This window comes from Phocoena sinus, chromosome 2, assembly GCF_008692025.1.
Source record: "Phocoena sinus isolate mPhoSin1 chromosome 2, mPhoSin1.pri, whole genome shotgun sequence".
Classification (NCBI taxonomy): domain Eukaryota; kingdom Metazoa; phylum Chordata; class Mammalia; order Artiodactyla; family Phocoenidae; genus Phocoena; species Phocoena sinus.
This window is the reverse complement of record NC_045764.1, coordinates 108,844,230-108,862,577: the sequence shown is the minus strand read 5'-3', so window position 1 is coordinate 108,862,577 and position 18,348 is coordinate 108,844,230. Positions and strand designations below refer to the sequence as shown.

Sequence of the window (18,348 nt, the reverse complement as noted above, 5' to 3'; positions counted from 1 at the left end):
TAAGACCAAAAAGAGTCCCCAAAATGAGGAGTCCAAAAAGTGATGTCAACATGTACACTAAAGTGTTCTCTACTTTTCTATTTCTCTTTGATTCAAGGGGAGTTTATGTCACCCCAAATCCAGTCCCCAATATGGGTTTGTGAAATGGATTTTAGTTAACAAACATAAATATCTTAATAGTGGAGAAGTTTTTATTTGAATCTTGTTTTTTAGACAGTGACTTTCATCTCTCAGGAAGTCTTATGTTTGATTTTTCCATAAATGACAACAAGAAACCACAAGTAAGGGCCATTTTTCCCCTCTGTTTTCTAGCTTAACTAATAAAGAGAATTCATTGTGAACTGTGAAGTGGAATATACCTTGTTGGGAAATTGTTTCATGGTCCTGTTGAATGTTTAGAGATGTGCTGGCAGTTGGAGTTTCCATAATGTAATCTAACCAGTCATTTCCTGGGATGGTTCCAAACTTGCTGAGTCATCAATTTAATACACCAGGTTAAAAAACAAATTCAGTCTCTAGAAAAGCAAGATGCATTGCCTCTGTAAGTAGGTGTTCAGTGCATATAGTTTTAACTTTGGCAGTCATTTCAAATGAAATATTGTTAGCATGAGAATGTTACAGACACTTCAGGACACCATAGTCTTTTAAAAAAAGTTTAATCTGTATAATATTTATTTAATATCTAATCCCGCCTTTAAATTCAGCTTTCATCATTTTTTTGTTCTCATATTCTCTCTCATCTATGATGTGATACCTCTTACAATGAGAACAAGAGATCTTTATACTTTTCGTCATCTATAATTTGCCAAATCCGATCATTTACATCAATCCATCCCAATACCATATTGTACAGTGATGTCAGTTCTCACAAAAGTTCCACACCTGTAATGTGATCCAAATTCCTCCACTCAGGAAGAGAACAGTTCATAGGACCAGTGGCTAATGTAAAAATGTAAATTTTTAGAAGCACATCCTCCTGCAAGTGCCTACCATAATTATAGAGAAGAGAATTTTATAGCTTTTCAGAGTTTTGAGCCAGTTTTTGTCCTGCACATAAAAATGAAGCAGAATGAAACAAAATGTTGCTGTTCCCTTTCCAAAACATTTCAACTTTCCTCCCTGTTCCCTTTAAAAAAAAAAAAAAAAACACTCATTCTGCAGATTGCCCAGGTTCACCAAACACACAGTGCCAAACTGGAACAGCAAGTAACAGTGGAAATGAATTTAAACACCATTTAGTTAACCTAGTAAAACTAGTGTTAATGGGTAAGAGAGAGTTTTCTCTTTACCAGAATTAAAGAAAGATTTTATTTAAAACTGTAAAGTTCTATACATATTATAATTAAGTATAAAAATATACAAATAAATACAAAATAAAATGAAGTTAATGAAGAAATACAATGATACCATATCTCTTTACTTTGCATAATAATGCATAACATCCATAAAAGCTGTTATTTAAATCAACATTACCCTTTGACTTGCTAAGTCTACTTTCATATTGAACTTATCTTAAAGTCCAAGCTAGCTGCATTTAGATCAATGAGATTTTTTAAACCATCCCCTGTTTCATTTAAAATTACTAATTTCTGAATTTTTGCCTACTCTGTAGCTTGATGCATCAAACAAAAATACTGTAATTGTGGATTTCTGATGTATATACCTTCAAATAAAACTTCACATAAAAATTGAAATTACAACTAGTAACTTTCTTAAAATAGTAACTGAATATGAATTATTAATCAAAATCTATCACTGATTCTGAAAAGCCTTAGAAGCATTTAGTTTGCTTTCATATTATTGGAAGGAATAATTGGCAGGATTCCAGAAATGATGGTTTTTGAACACTTATGTAAACTGATATATAGATAGATATTATAAATATAAATTTATATTACAGGTCAATGGCCTTGTTTCATAGGATCTTATTTTTCTGTTTGTTTACAATTTTCTGTTTGTTTTACAAGTAAGGACTCTGGGCCACAAAGTAACAGCCAATTTCTTTTCCCTAAACTCGTGTAACGTTTTAAAATTCCTTATGTAATCTTGCCTTGAAGGTAATAAACGAAATGACTTCTCAAGAATAATTCTGGTTCTTGTAGTTTATGGCAGTGTTTATGTGAATGTTACCATGTTGGATGAAAAGAAGACATTCAGTTTTATCGGATTGCTTCTTGCTCTTCTAAGTGAATTTGCCCCATGGTATACTGAGTAGTCCTACATCAAACTGGCTTTGTTAACACAGCCAAGAATTAGGTCTCTTTAATTAAGGAAAGTAACTAAAAGGTGATTTGGTCAACTTTTCATATGATTTTCCAAATCTGAGAACATTTTAAGTCTGCTAAGAAAGTGTGACATCACGTCAGCTTTTATTCTGAGTGTTGAAACTTTCCAACTACGGAAAAACATCACTTTTCATTTTAGTGTATGCTTAAAACTGGCCCATTGGATATAGTTAAAGCAGGGACCTAACCCTACATATTTAATTATTTTCCAGTAAAATTCAATTCCATTGAAGATATTTATTCAATATATTTATGATTCTGGTTTGGCAAACCTTTGGCTCATCTTTAAAAGTGCCCTAGATCTCTCTGCAGGAGTTGAGCCCTTCCAGAATAATTATGCTTTGTAATTTTATTTTATGGAATTGAAATTATAAATGTAACTGTAGACATAATATCCCTAAGTAGAACCTCATCTCAAATTTCTTTTTATTGCAGCTGGTGAATCTGCAAATCAAAAATTTCCCATTTGGTAATAAATGGTATTACCTTTTGATGCAGATAGGCATTGAAAAAGATGGAAATTGTCTGTAAATATGATTTGTTTCTCATCAGTAATTATTTCAAATTAGAAATTAACTGAGTAATGTGATAATACAAGGGCTCTAGAAGCAGACAAGTGTAGGTTCATGTTTTGGCTCCACTGTTTACTAGCATTTGACCCAAAAGAGTATACTTAAACTTTATGAGCTTAGATCCTCAACTATAGATAACCAGGCCTGTCTTGTAAGGTGCCTAACACAGTGATTATTAAAAGTTAATACTAAGTTAAGAGCTTAATAAATGAGATATATAATTATAATAACTGTTAAAAAGTAATTCAGTTCTTTTATTCCAATGATTATTTTTCCTGATGATTCCCAAGTACATTTCCATGATATCAAGAGATACCATGAAATTGTTCAAAAACATTGTAAACACAGTTAAATTTATTTTATTTTATTTTTTTAAAAACGTTTATTGGAATATAGTTGCTTTACAATATTGTGTTAGTTTCTACTGTACAGCAAAATGACTCAGCTATACGTATACATATATCCCGTTTTTTTGACTTCCTTCTCCTTTAGGTCATCACAGAGCATTGAGTAGAGTTCCCTGAGCTATACAGTAGGTTCTCATTAGTTATCTATTTTATACATAGTATCATTAGTGTATATATGATACTATATACAATAGTGTATATATGTCAATCCCAATCTCCCCATTCATCCCATCTCCCCTTTCCCCCTTGGTATCCATATGTTTGTTCTCTGTGTCTGTGTCTCTGTTTCTGCTTTGTAAATAAGATCGTCTATACCAACTTTTTCAGATTCCATATATATGCGTTAATATACGATGTTTTTTTTCTCTTTATGACTTACTTCACTTCATTTATGTTTTTTAATCTATGTACTGGGCTGATTAATTACAAAATGAGAAACAAGAGTGCACAGAGATATAATTGTAACCGAAACATTAATATTTGTGTGTCTTATATAATCCAGTAGTCACTATGTTTTTCAATTATATAAATGATAGTATAATTTTAACCCTTTACTTTTATGGTTGAGGAGTAATTTTAAATTATATTCATTTTTTTCTTGGAGGGAATCCAAAGAAGCTGTAGGCCCTGTTCAGATGAAGTACTAGATTGGACAGATTGGGGGAATTTACTTTTCATTTTTTATCTTCCTGAACTGCTTGCATTTCCTATATGTAAAACTTTAGAAAATGTCAATGACGTAATATATGGAGTGGGATTAAGAACGATTTTTTGGTTTGCTTTCAACTTTATATTTCTGTATTAAACTGATGAAATTGAAAAGCTGCAAATTATTTGAAAGTCCTAGAAGTAAGGTTCAAATAGTCTGATCTCCAATTCTCTTCTTTTCATACTTTAAAAATAAAGTAACTCAAAAAAGAAATTAAGGGGAAATAAATGACATTAATTAACAGAAACATAGTTTTAGTTTATTCCTCTCACATTCTTAAGGATCAAACTACTAAATACAGTAGTAAAATAAAAGGCAATTTAAAAATACACAAATATATTATGCTGTGTCAGGGTCACTTGCATCTTACCATATCACTCTGAGAACATCACTACTATATGAACAGCTGGATGTGCTTTATTGGGAAAATGATTTTTCTCTTTGTGTCAGTATTTCTGCACTAGTGCTTTGGCTCAATAATGAATATGTGAGACCTTTTGTTGGAAAATAAATAAAAATGAAAATAAAAATGTATAAATCAGATATATCTTATTGTCCTTTATTGTTTTTCAAACATATAGCAAAAGTCACCATCAGAGTCATTCATCGGTCGAGAGAAGAGGTCGAATTCCCAGTCATACATTGGACGACCCATCCAGCTCGACAAGATCTTGCTGTCCAAAGTTAAAGTGCCGCACACTTTCGTCATCCACTCCTACACCCGGCCCACTGTGTGCCAGTACTGCAAGAAGCTTCTCAAGGGGCTCTTCAGGCAGGGCCTGCAGTGCAAAGGTAAGGACGATCTTGCCACCAAGTATTTGTCAGCCGCCGAAGTTTGAGCCTCACCTATTTGAAATGACTATTTTTCCCACACCTTCTCTTTCTGATGCATGCTTGGTTTTGATTTGTTTTCTTTTAAAATGATTGTGATTAGATTGCAGATTCAACTGTCATAAACGTTGTGCACCAAAAGTACCCAACAACTGCCTTGGCGAAGTGACCATTAACGGAGGTAGGTAAAAGGTCAGCTGTCACATCTATGCTTCTTTTCCCTCCTAAGGCATGTGTCAGTTAGGACTTAGCGGGATTTTTTTACTTTTAATTTCTTCCATTCAGATACTCGTGACCCAAACCAAAGTAAATTACGGCCTCTGTCCTACTTTACTGTAAAAAAGCACCCATCATTGCGTTGTGATAAAGACCAGAGATTTTCTTGATTTTTACATGGTGAACTAGCTAGTACTGAAAACTTGGATATCCAGGATTTCTTCCCCAGCTCTCTTATTTTTCTACACCTATTCTAGTTCATTCAGAAGCATAGAAATTGTTGGAATGCCTCCCAGTTATAGCTATCAGTCTCATCCTCCATGCTTTTCATTCCCAGAATTGAGACAGAAGTTAACTTTTCTTCCCTGTCTGTCAAGGAAGGGAAGGACCACAGAAATTGACCTACCAGGAAATAGTTACAACTTTCTTCCTCCACCTGCTTACTATTCTCATTATGTATGTGCTTGTTAACCCACATCTTTAATAGTAATAAAAGGAACTTTAATTTAGACAATTAAAAACTACATATCCTTTTCTATATTGGGGAATATTCCTTTGGGAAAACTTTAATTGTATAAATTAAGATTGAAGGAATTCTAAGAAAAACGCTATGTCCTAAAGGAACAGCTCTCATTTTCTTCCCTGGTAGAATTGCTGATGGATTCTGACCAAAATATTTGACTTAGTGTCCCAAGCTGACTTTTTCCATAGATAGTAGACTGTGTTATATTTTCAGTCTGTTATCAGTTTGCTGTTTCCTCTGGGAATAAAACTGGTGATAAAAGACTGGATAAACAGGTTGAGTATTTCTGTTGCTAAAATCCTGAAGAACAAGTGATTATGTATGTTCTCCAACTTTCTTCTCTAGAAGAAGAAGAGAAAACTCTCTAGGAAAACATTCCCATAGTAGTTTCTGGCTTCAAGATGCATGAATTAGCTGCCAAACTCAAAAGCTTGGCAATCTTCCCACTTTCTGTGGCATATGGTATTGATTTTGTTCAGGCCCAGGAAATGTCAATGTGTACTTGATAACTAGAACCAAAGGGAAACAGTGTAGTTTATGTTATGTTGATTAATTTGAAATTGCATTTTTCCATACAGTCAGAAAAATCTGGAAAAATGTGCATTTTCCAAGCTTGGCAGGCTAGGGTCTCTGATCAATCTGTTTTCTAACTTTAAAGTAAGTACTTTGCCTTAGTAAGTAATTATAATTTACTACATTACCATCATCTATATAATGACAGGATTCAGTATTACTTCGAATATCAAATATCTTAGGCTTATGTGACCATATATTAGAATCCATGATTTTAAAAGTTACTGGAATATCAAGAATCAGTGACCTTGAGTTTTCTTGCACGTCAAAGTTTCCCACATCCTCCCATGTATTTCTTTTTCCCACCAGGGCTGTACTACTGAAATAAGATTCGTATCCTCTTCACTGGTGCCTGGTATCACTTTGCTTCCTAGCACTTTGTTTCTATCTCACCCTTGGCTTCCTTCCAAGGCTTCCCATGACTTTTCATGCTTTTAGGCTCAGGGGCACAAAAAACGAGCATCTGCTCGTAAAATTATATATTCATCCTCTCATTCATTCAGGTGACTATGAACTAAAATTTAAAAGGAAAGTAAAAGAAAAGAAAAATTCTTCACATAACTATATTTTTAGGGCTTCCAATTGATTTGCTTTAAGATTGCCTAACTTTCTCTTAAGTCCTGGCTCCAGGATTCCAGGCTTATCTTCATGGGGGCAAAACAATTTTTTAGATTTGCTTAGCCCTGGGGCAGAGTCTGATGTAGTCATGGAAGAAGGGAGCGATGACAATGACAGTGAAAGAAACAGTGGGCTCATGGATGACATGGAAGAGGCAATGGTCCAAGATGCTGAGATGGTCATGGCAGAGTGCCAGAACGACAGTGGGGAGATGCAGGATCCAGACCCAGACCACGAGGACTCCAACAGAACCATCAGGTGAGGGCTGCAACCCCAGCCTTGGTCAAACAGGGGAACCCCAAGTGGTATGTACTTTTTAAAGCTCTTTGATATTTTTATCTGTTATAGAAGAAACTTAAAGTGTGCATTCACAGGCATACCTCATTTTATTGTTTTATTGCACTTCAAAGGTATTCCTTTTTTTTACAAATTGAAGGTTTGTGGCAACCTAGGGCAGTGCACATCTATCAGTGCCATTTTTTCCACAGCGTGTGCTCACTTTGTGTCTCTGTGTCACATTTTGGTAATTTTTACAAAATTTCAAACTTTTTCCTTATTATTATATTAGTTAGGGTAATCTGTGTTTAGCAGTCTTTGAGGTTACTATTGTAATTGTTTTGGGACACCACAAACCATGCCAGTATAATACAGTATACTTAATCGATAAATGGTGTGTGTGTTCTGACTGCCCCACCAACCAGCCGTTCTCCAGTCTCTCTCCACTTCCTCTGGCCTCTCTATTCCCTGAGATACAGCAATATTGAAATTAGGCCAGTTAATAAACCCTACAATGGCCTCTCAGTGTTCAAGTGAAAGGAAGAGTCACACGTCTCTCACTTTAAATAAAAAGCTGGCAATAAGTAAGATTAGTGAGGAAAGCATGTCGAAAGCTGAGATGGGCCAAAAGCTAGGCCTCTTGAGCTAAACAGTCAGCCAAGTTGTCATGCAAAGTAAAAGTTCTTCATAGAATTAAAAGTGCTACTTCAGCAAACACGTGACTAATAAGAAAGCAAAACAACATTATTGCTGAAGGAAAAAGTTTCAGTGGTCTTGATAGAAGCTCAAACCAGCCACAACATTCCCTTAAAGCAAAGCCTAATCCAGACCAAGATCCTAATTCTTTTCAAGTCTGTGAAAGCTGAGAAAGGTGAGGAAGCTGCAGGAGAAAAGTTTGAAGCTAGTAGAGATTGATTTACACGGCGTTTAAGGAAATAAGCCATCTCCATAGCATAAAAGTACAAGGGGGGGAAGCATTGTACTTTTAGAATAGAAGCTTCAGCAAGTTAACAAAAGATCTAGCTAAGATAATAAATGAGGATGGCTACACCAAACATCACGTTTGCAATGTAGATGAAACAGCCTTATATTGGAAGACAGTGCCATCTAGGACTTTCACAGCTAGAGAGAAGACGATGCCTGGCTTCAAAGCTTCAAAGGACAGGCTGACTCTGCAGCTGGTAACTTTTAAGTTGAAACCAATGCTCATTTACCATTCTGAAAATCTTAGGGCCCTTAAGAATTATGCCAGATCCACTCTACTTATGCTCTGTAGATGGAACAGCAAAGCCTGGATGACAGCATATCTGCTTACAACATAGTTTACTGAATATTTTAAGTCCACTGTTGAGACTGATTGCTTAGAAAAAAATATTCCTTTCAAAATGCTACTGCTCACTGACAATGCACCTGGTCACCCAAGAGCTCTGACAGAGATGTACAATGAGATTCATGTTGTTTTCATGCCTGATAACACAACATCCATTTTGCAGCCCATGGATCAAGGAGTAATTTCAACTTTCACATCTTATTATTTAAGAGATACATTTTGTAAGGTTATCACTGCCATAGATAGATGGCTGTTCTTCTGATCTGGGCAAAGTCAACTGAAAACCTTCTGGAAAGGATTCACCATTGTAGATGCCATTAAGAACATTCATGATTAATGGGAAGAGGTCAAAATATCAACATTAACAGGAGTTTGGAAGAAGTTGTTTCCAAACCTCATGGATGACTTTGAGTGGTTCAAGACTGCAGTGGAGAAAGTAACTGCTTATGTGGTGGAAATAGCATGAAAACTAAAATTAGAAGTGGAGTCTGAAGATGTGACTGCAATGTCATGATAAAACTTTAAGGGTTGAGCAGAGGAAGTGGTTTCCTGAGACGGAATCTACTCCTGGTGAAGATTCTGTGAATTTTGTTGAAATGACAACAAAGGATTTAGGATATTACATACATTTAATTGATAAAGCAGTAGCAGAGTTCGAGAGGATTGACTCCAATTTTGAAAGAAGTTCTGTGTGTAAAATGCTATAAAACAGCATTGCGTGCTACAGGGAAATCATTCGTGAAAGGAAGAGTCAATCGATGCTGCAGACTGTTGTCCTATTTTAAGATATTGCCACAGTCATACCAGCCTTCAGCCAACACCATCCGCATCAGTCCACAGCCATCAACAACAAGGCAAGACTCTCCACCAGCAAAAAAATTATATCTCCCCTGAAGGCTGAGGTGATGGTTAGCATTTTTTAAAGCAATAAACTAATTTTTAATTAAGGTAGATACATTGGTGTTTTTAAGCATAATGCTATTACACACTTAGTAGACCACAGTATAGTATAAACATAATTTATATATACACTGGGAAACCAAAAAATTCATGTGACTCGCTTTATTGCCATATTTGCTTTATCTCCGTGATCTGGAACCAAACCTGCAGTATCTCCGAGGTATGTCTATAATTCGTTTATAAATGAGCTGTGTACTATGGAGGAGGCTCCTAAATTTGGAATTAGGAGGTCGGGATTCCCTTGGAGAAATGTAGTTTGCGTCCTTTCCTGGTATTGCCTCATTCTTGGACCCATTTTCTTTTGCATGTGAGGGTTACACGTATGTGCAAATGACAGATTTACTACTAAGTTAATATTGATTCAAAGCTCATTGTGTAAGGGTAAGCCAGGACAAAGTGAGAGAGTGGCATGGACATATATACACTACCAAATGTAAAATAGATAGCTAGTGGGAAGCAGCCGCATAGCACAGGGAGATCAGCTCGGTGCTTTGTGACCACCTAGAGGGGTGGGATAGGGAGGGTGGGAGGGAGGGAGATGCAAGAGGGAAGAGATATGGGAACATATGTATATGTATAACTGATTCAATTTGTTATGGGGCAGAAACTAACACACCATTGTAAAGCAATTATACTTCAATAAAGACGTTAAAAAAAAAAAAACTCGTGTGCACATACAGAGATCAGGGATCAACCTCAGCGGACACCATCTATTTTTATAGCTGGTCCCTATTACAGATATCACATACGTCTGGACCTTACTGTTCTTGATTTTATTTCAGAAGTGTGTGGAGTTTCATATTTGTCATCTAATTATCTGTACTTTTTGATTTGTAGATGATCCCCATTTTTTACATTAGTGGTCAGCACACTATGGCCCGAATCAGGCTGCTGTCTGTTTTGTAATAAAGTTTTATTGCAACGTAGCCAGGCCCGTTCATAGCTATGGCTATATCTGCTTTTGTACCACAATGACAAAGTTAAGTATTCTGCAAAGCCTGAAATGTGCATTACCTGGCTCTTTATAAAAATAGTTCCCAAACCCTGATTTATGTTATAAAGTGTATTCAAACTTTTGTGCCCATTTTACAAATACCATATTCATTGACTGGCTGAAATTGTTCATGAGAGGAGAGCAATAAAATAATTGGATTTTATTCCATTCAGTAGCATGAGAAATATTTTTTAAATACTGGAAAATATTAGTCTTATGACCCCACTGTCTTTCAAAGGTGTACATTTCTTTAGTATCAAAAGATTGGCATGGGCAGGTGGGCCTGTGGTTGGGGGCAGTGAAGGAGAGAGGAAGACACAGAGACAGAAAAGACAGAGAAAGAAAGACACGAAGGATGGGCATAATTCCATGAGCAATAGTTGTTTAAAAGACAGTTTCAACAGCAGATTCTAATTTTTGTGAAATTATCCAGAGAGAGACTGAAATTCACAGTAACTGATATTATCTCTAAACGATTAATATTATGGCTGTAATATGTAGCAAGCAAATAAGCGTTCATGTGTGATTCTGAATACTGTGGCCTCAGTACACTAAAACTGTAATCTACCCAATGTTCACCCCAAAACTGAGCACCATGCACTTCAACCTGAAAGCCGAGGAGTTTATTATCCTCCCTCGGGATTGTTAAGGTGTACATATCAAGCGCCTATCACTCTTCAGAGTAATCCAGATTCTGAACTAGGGTACTCTGGCAGTACCGTTCACTAAAAATGAGATATGACATTTTTTTTTGACTTTCACTTTGAAATAGCTGAAATAAGGTTTTATGCAGGAAAAGAAGATCTGTATCTAAAAACATTTCTTCCCTAAAATATTTTGACTTTTCAAGTCCATCAACAAGCAACAATATCCCACTCATGAGAGTAGTGCAGTCTGTCAAACACACGAAGAGGAAAAGCAGCACGGTGATGAAAGAAGGATGGATGGTCCACTACACCAGCAAGGACACACTGGTAAGATCCACAGCAAGAAATTTTCTCTTGTCTTGCAAGCTTTAATTAGAGGAGCTGCTGATGCCCTGTCAACACTGTGGGATGTCTGGGTTACCAGGAGCAAACCTCAGTGCAGGCAGGGCACCGGATTGGGGAAGCACGTTACAGTCACTGAGTGTCCCAAGTAGTTGAACTAACAACTGAGTTAGAAAAAAGTGTAGACAGCAATCTCAGGGAAACAAACTCATTTCCCTCCATTACTTGAGATGATTTCCAAACAACTTGAATGTCTTGCCTGTCATTTTACAGGCTTGCTTTCAGAGCACTCCTCTGTGATTCAGGTTTTTTTTTTGAAAGACTTCATTTTAGGGAGAGAAGAAACAATGATATAACTATTATATACTTCTTAAATCCTTAGGTGTTCACTTAAAAACTGACCTATTCAGAAATACAGGAATCCTATATTTTATTAGATAAAAGACAACACATTTTAATTTTTTCATATAGTCTGAGTAGTTCATTACTTCTTATTTTCCTAATAGTTGATGAATGAGTTTGTGCATGTGTGTAAGAGAGAAAAAAATTTGATGTTTGTTTCAGTTAAGCTAATTGACATTTAGCGCTAAGCTTCTGTCGCAGCTATTGGTAGTGTTTTCCTCATCACCCCCTAGCTATAGGATTCCTATCATTTTTTTAGATAAATGGGCATCTATAACCTAATCGCTCTAGCTATAATCTCAACCTTCTCTTCTGGAGGGAGATTTACATGACTTACTGTAGGACTCAACTGAATACTATCCAGTCCTTCCTAGACATGGTAAAATATTTGAAGCATATGTAGTGTATTTGACTGGTCTAAGATAGGTTGTGGAAGAGACCAAGAATAGTATTAGGGCATTTTGGCCTAAAAAGAAGAAACACATACACACATACAGACACACAAGGACCTGATCACCAAATCATAGAAGTTTAGATCTGCAGTGAGCTTAAGAGAGAATCGAGTTATTGATGCACTCTCGTGATGTTGTTAAGTTGATGCCATGGAGTCAACCTTGCCATCCTACAGAACATTCTTTAGTTCTGCTGTAACAGTCAGAGCTCTTCCATCTCTAATGGAAGCCAGAATACCTGGCTGGATCAGCATGGCATGCCTTATGTTCTAAAATAATAAGAATATATAAATATTATATCTCCTGTTAAGCCTTTTTATTTTATTACAGCTACAAATCCGCTTTTAGCTCTTCAAGCCATCAAATAAATTTTAAAATGGAGTTTTCTATTTACTATACATTCAGTAAGTGCCAAGCACTGCTTGGGTGCTAATACATCATCTCCTTTATTATTCATAACTCTTGGATGTAGACACAGACTCACCACACATTTGCTGAGTAGTCACCTTCCAGAGTCTTGAAATTGAGTGTCAGTCTTCCTGGTCCAAAGCCCATGCACTTTCCACCATCGAATCTTATGTCCCCAGTGGGAAAATGTTTTGATTTTTATCTATCTTGGATATTTTTTAAGTTTTTAAAAGATACTAAATCCAACTTCTGTTTCAGCGGAAACGGCACTATTGGAGATTGGATAGCAAATGTATTACCCTCTTTCAAAATGACACAGGAAGCAGGTACTACAAGGTAAGGGTGGCTCTTTCCTTGACTGAAGTTTCATACCCCCTCTTTCTTTCTCGTGGGAACGTAGAGTATCAGAAATACAAAATACATCCAACAGACATGACTCTTTTGGAGCTTGCTCCAAGGGATATTTTTTCTTCTCTGTAGTTTACACATTTGGGGGGAATCAGGTTGTGACCCCATGTTAGTCATCTGTGAATTTCAAATATCCCTGTGGAATGCTTCTGGCCCCATGTGATGGTGGGGCAGGAGGGGGAGGGGGAGAGAAGAAGCTTAACTGACTATTTTAGCAGAGATGTGTGATTTAACTAGAAAATTCAAGGTCACAGAAGATTAGCAAAAAGTAAATTCCTGAAATCTGTTCTATCCAACTTTCTTTGTTTTGTTTTGCATCTGTAGCCTTGCCGTACGTCACTGGGGGTTAAGAAACATTATATGATTTCTCCATGTATTGTCAATATTCACAAGGAACACTTTCCTGTAGAAAAAAATTTGTCAGCTATTTTCATTCTGTCTCTCTACATGAAATAATACAGGTGTCATATGACGTTATCACCCAGTAAAACATGGTTCCAAAAGAAATTCATACTGAAGACAGTATATACTTGCTCCTTCAAGATTAATGCAGCCTCAGGCATAGTTGGTGTCATTCTCCATGGCCCCTTTACACAGATCTAACAGAAAAAAAGGAGACCTCATTAACTTTTCAATTAAAAATTTGTTTTAAAAGTTATTATTTCTTAGTCACTGTGTACCTCCTGGAAGACAGTGTGGTGATTAATTTTTTTAGTATCTATATTGTCTTAAAAGCAACTACTTTTAGAGTCTGAGGGTGGCCGAAATGGCTGGCTTGTTTTAAGATGAGGCTTCTGCTACTTCTCCTGGTGGCGGCGTCGGCGGTGGTCCAGAGCTATGCCTCGGCCAACCTGGGAGGTGTGCCTGGCAAGAGATCAAAGATGCAGTACGCCACGGGGCCGCTGCTCAAGTTCGAGATTTGTGTTTCCTGAGGTTATAGGTGGGTGTTTTAGGAGTACACGCGGATTGTTAGCTAGCAGTACCCAGGCATCCTCATTGAAGGAGAGAATTACCTCCCTCAACCAATATATAGACACATAGCATCTTTCCTGTCGGTCTTCAAGCTAGCCTATTAATTAGGCTTAATAATAGTTGGCAAGGATCCTTTTGCTTTGTTTGGCATGCAAGCTCCTAGCATCTGGCAGTGAGGCCAAGAAAATAAGGTCTCTGCATGCATGATGGTCTTCTTGAGCAACATGATTGAGAACCAGTGTATGTTAACAGGTGCATTTGAGATCACTTTGACTGATGTACCTGTGTGGTCTAAGCTGGAATCTGGTCACCTTCCATCCATGCAACAGCTTGTTCAAATTCTTGACAATGAAATGAAGCTCAGTGTGCATATGGATTCAATCCCACACCATCGATCATAGCCCCACCTATCAGCACTGAATACTCTTTTACATTAAGGGATTTTTCCAAGAGCAGCATGAGTGACATTGTGAAGGCCTGTACTGAAGACAGCAAGCCGTTAGTACAGACCAGATGCTTTCTTGGCAGGCTCGTTGTACCTCTTGGAAAACCTCAACGCAAGGCAGTTTTTCAGTGCTGGCACATTTTGGGATTCTGCACATTCGTGGAGTGCAATAATACTGTATAGTTTTTTTTTTCTTCCCCAAGTCCACTCAGTTAATAGTTTTTTTAAAAAATGCAGACATTACTACTTGTACTTCTTTTTCTCTTGGTCATATTTGAAAAAGTAGAAAACTGAGTTGCAATTTGATTTTTTTTTTCAAAGGTGTCTGTTAAGCCTTGTGATTTTATATGAATTTTCCTTTTTCATAGGTTAAAATTGATCTTTTCAGGACTAGAGCTGAAGTTCCCAAATACTTTGTAAGAGTTTATCAGACATCTCTAATTTGGTCATGTCCAATTTATATAGTTTTCAAAATACTGCAGATTGTGAACAGCACATTATATAAGATTTTGGGGGGAAATCCTATATCCAGAGTACTATACAAATTTGTGTATGTGTGTGTGCGCATGTGGGATTACCAGAGAGCTACTAAAAGACCAACCACTTTTTAAATCCTGTTAATGTAGTTCAAGTGTCCTGCCTTGACTGTCAATTTAATGAGTTGATTAGCTGGGCTTTTATACTTAATAACAAACTAAGCAGATGTAAGTTAAAAACAAAACAAACAAAACAAACAAAAAGCAACTACTTTTAAAACCACTCTCTGTGGTTTTTCTCATTAAAACTATTCATGTGGCTATATTATTATATTAACATCTATCAAATCAAATTGTATGATTCATTTTCAGTGCCTTAAAGAATAGTTGAAATTTAAAAACAGCTGCGCATACCCAAATGCATTTCAAAAGGGTCGTGATTTTACCTCACCGTTATAAAAATTATCATTTACATTCTAAGTCTTAGATTTTGATGCAGATTCAAAATTATTATTCTTATTCATATTTATTCTTACCACATGAACATAGTAAAAAAGTCACTTGAATTTTTCTGTAGAAAGGAGATGATAAATTTTCCCCTACTAAAGATATTTTTGTATTTTTCTTAGTAATATTCTGTGTCTTACTAAACCATTTGATGGCTGATTGTAATGCCATTTCTCACATGTCCCTGGCATGAATTTTATTTGAAAGTTTACATAGTTTTGATAAACTGCATTTAACACACTCTTTCTTTCACAGGAGATTCCTTTATCAGAAATTTTATCTCTGGAACCAGCAAAACCATCAGCTTTAATCCCTAACGGGGCCAATCCTCACTGTTTTGAGATCACTACAGCAAATGTCGTGTATTATGTGGGAGAAAATGTGGTCAATCCCTCCAGCCCACCACCAAGTAGCAGTGTCCTCACCAGTGGCATTGGTGCAGACGTGGCCAGGATGTGGGAGATGGCGATCCGGCATGCCCTCATGCCCGTTATTCCCAAGGGTTCCTCCGTGGGTTCAGGAACCAACGTGCACAGTGAGTCTGCTAGTTTTCTGACTATCTTTAGAACAGGTGAAGAGAGACTCTTTGGGGATGATTTATTTTATTGGCGGACATAGGGTCTCCAAATAAAAGCTGCTGCTACACATACTAAGATATGTCATTCATTAAATGACACTATTTTATTTTTCATTTTACATTAAAATTCTGAACAAATGCATGTCAACCCAATATATTAGGCAATAGCGGAAACCTAGAGCTGCTGGTCATAAAAGAAGTAATCTAGTCAGCTTGAGCTTGACCTGGAATGCCGGTCTTGCCATTTGCAAATGTGAGTTTAACATATGTCCTCAAAACCACCTAATATGCTATTCTGGGCAGGACACTTAGTGTGCAGAATACCTGGAAACTCTTGATCATTTTATCCCAGGAAGAAACCCCTGTTCATTGTAGAATGAGATAAATTTTACCAAAATGCAAACAGGATCAAGTATTGAGGATGAATTTCTAAAAGATATTTTAGAGGAGTATCTATTTAAAATGCAACTTAAAATCTTATAATGGCTATTAATAATGAAGCCTGTGGCAAAAAGCCCTCTGTTTTCACATCACAGTGTGTTATCTAATGATCTATCACAACTTTTTAATTGATCTCTACAACCAATATACATATTAATAGAATATATATGCCTAGTTGGGTGCTAAGCATTTTATGTGAGGTCTCTATTTTCATGCCTAAAATAACCCCAATAGGTGGATGTTAATGATTAGCCTGTTTTACAGGTGAGGAAATCAGGCCCTAGAGACATTAAGTTGTCTCAGCTTGTACCAGAGTTACGACATGGCACACCAGTATTTGAACCCAAGTCTTTACGACTCCTAACTCTAAACTGACAAAATATTATTATTTTTCAAAGCCAAGTACAGAGTAAATCTGTAACTGTAAAAGGAAAGAAACATTCTAATAGACATTTTTCTAGAAAAGTCTAATCATTATGGTTTTAAAACAGCCCTGCAGCTTGATTAATAAGCATGTATTTACTTGTTTTGCTATTATCTCTCTCACTTATTTTGTGTATTTTTGAACATGTATTTCCAGGAGATATTTCTCTGAGTATTTCGGTATCAAATTCCCAGATTCAAGAAAATGTGGTGAGTGTGTACCTACTAATATAAAACTTGCTACTGTGATCCTTTATTTGAAAATAAGAGCATCATAAAATACATTTTTATTGATCTGAAATTTTAATTTTTTAGTGTTTTCTAGAAAATAAAATAGGGTCCTTTTGGATGTTTTTCTTCTATAAAATTTTAGAAACATTACATTGTATCAATTCTCTTAGTGATTTTCTATCATCTGTTCTGCAGGGTGGAAAGTTAAATACCTATTTTTTCATCTCAGATAAACAATTACAATGCAGTGCCTGATTTTTCACATGTTTGCGCATCTTGGTACTGGAACTTTAAATGGTTGATACTATGTAATACCAGATAAAATGAAATAAATTATTTGAGTTGCATGAATAGCTTAAACATGTCCTTATTCTCATTCCTTGATTGCTACCCAGAAGTGCTGTCATATGACAAGGAGCTGCATGTACTCTTACAATCACTTGTACTTAACAAGGAGACCTCAGAAAGCTGCATAAGTCAGATTTTATGGATCCACATTCTAGCACCCTAGTCAGCTGTGCCACATAACTCCATCCTTTCAGCTCAGTTTTTGAAAATTGTAGATCATACATATTATGAAATAATTTACACTCTGTCATATGTTTGGTTCTTTTGGTTATACTTTGTCACTGTAGCAAGCAGCCCAAAAGTAATAAGGCCTTTCCTACCTCATCCTGTGACTCGATCTTTCCCTCTATTTTGACTGCTATACCTGTCACCAAAAGGAAAAAGTTTGTAGCCTTACACTGATCTGAGTCTATATTTTAAAGAATAAACTCCATGAAACTCGATTCATCACTAGCATAGCTTTGCAACCTTTGCTAAATTGGCATAAAGTAAACTGAAAACCAAATATGATTGAGAGAATTAGGGAAACTTTGTAATGAAAATTAGACATATTCTTGTTTTGTCAATCATGAGCTAGATTTCTAAAGACCTGAAGGTTCCTGTTGTACTTGCTTAGCCAGAGAAGACTTTGGGAAATACTGATCTACCTATAAGCCTCTTGGGAAATTCTAGATTCCTGTGGGGTTCTTCCACCCTGTTTGGCTGAAAATTCTGGGTGGCCATTGAGCTATCAGAGAAAGATGGAGTAGCAGTTTGGACTCAGAATACTGGAGTAGTATTAATTCATGTTCTTGTCTTCAAACAACCTTGAACTCTGAACCATGGATACTCTGAAGGGATCACAGAATAGAGAGAACTTGTAGTTGTTTTCTGGGGGGAAGGACAAAGGGAAAGGATAGCAATGTATGGAATATGCAGAGGGTAGGATGTGATGTAAAAGGACTTTTATTTTTGTTTTTTTAAATATTTATTTAT

The 18,348-nt window shown here is 36.3% G+C and overlaps 1 protein-coding gene and 1 pseudogene across 3 annotated transcripts in view; both read left to right on the top strand.

Annotated features, from left to right (window-relative positions):
* The window catches only part of PRKD1 (protein kinase D1), a 335,003-nt gene that overhangs the window by 272,833 nt on the left and 43,822 nt on the right, over positions 1-18,348 (top strand). For all 3 annotated transcript variants that reach the window (XM_032623527.1, XM_032623529.1, XM_032623528.1), the window contains exons 5-11: positions 4,555-4,765; positions 4,908-4,985; positions 6,788-6,992; positions 11,145-11,268; positions 12,804-12,881; positions 15,609-15,888; positions 16,952-17,004. In XM_032623527.1, coding sequence (XP_032479418.1) covers positions 4,555-4,765; positions 4,908-4,985; positions 6,788-6,992; positions 11,145-11,268; positions 12,804-12,881; positions 15,609-15,888; positions 16,952-17,004 — 1,029 coding nt within the window. The remainder of the gene's footprint in view (positions 1-4,554; positions 4,766-4,907; positions 4,986-6,787; positions 6,993-11,144; positions 11,269-12,803; positions 12,882-15,608; positions 15,889-16,951; positions 17,005-18,348) is intronic.
* On the top strand, positions 13,739-14,359 carry LOC116749292 (annotated as a pseudogene).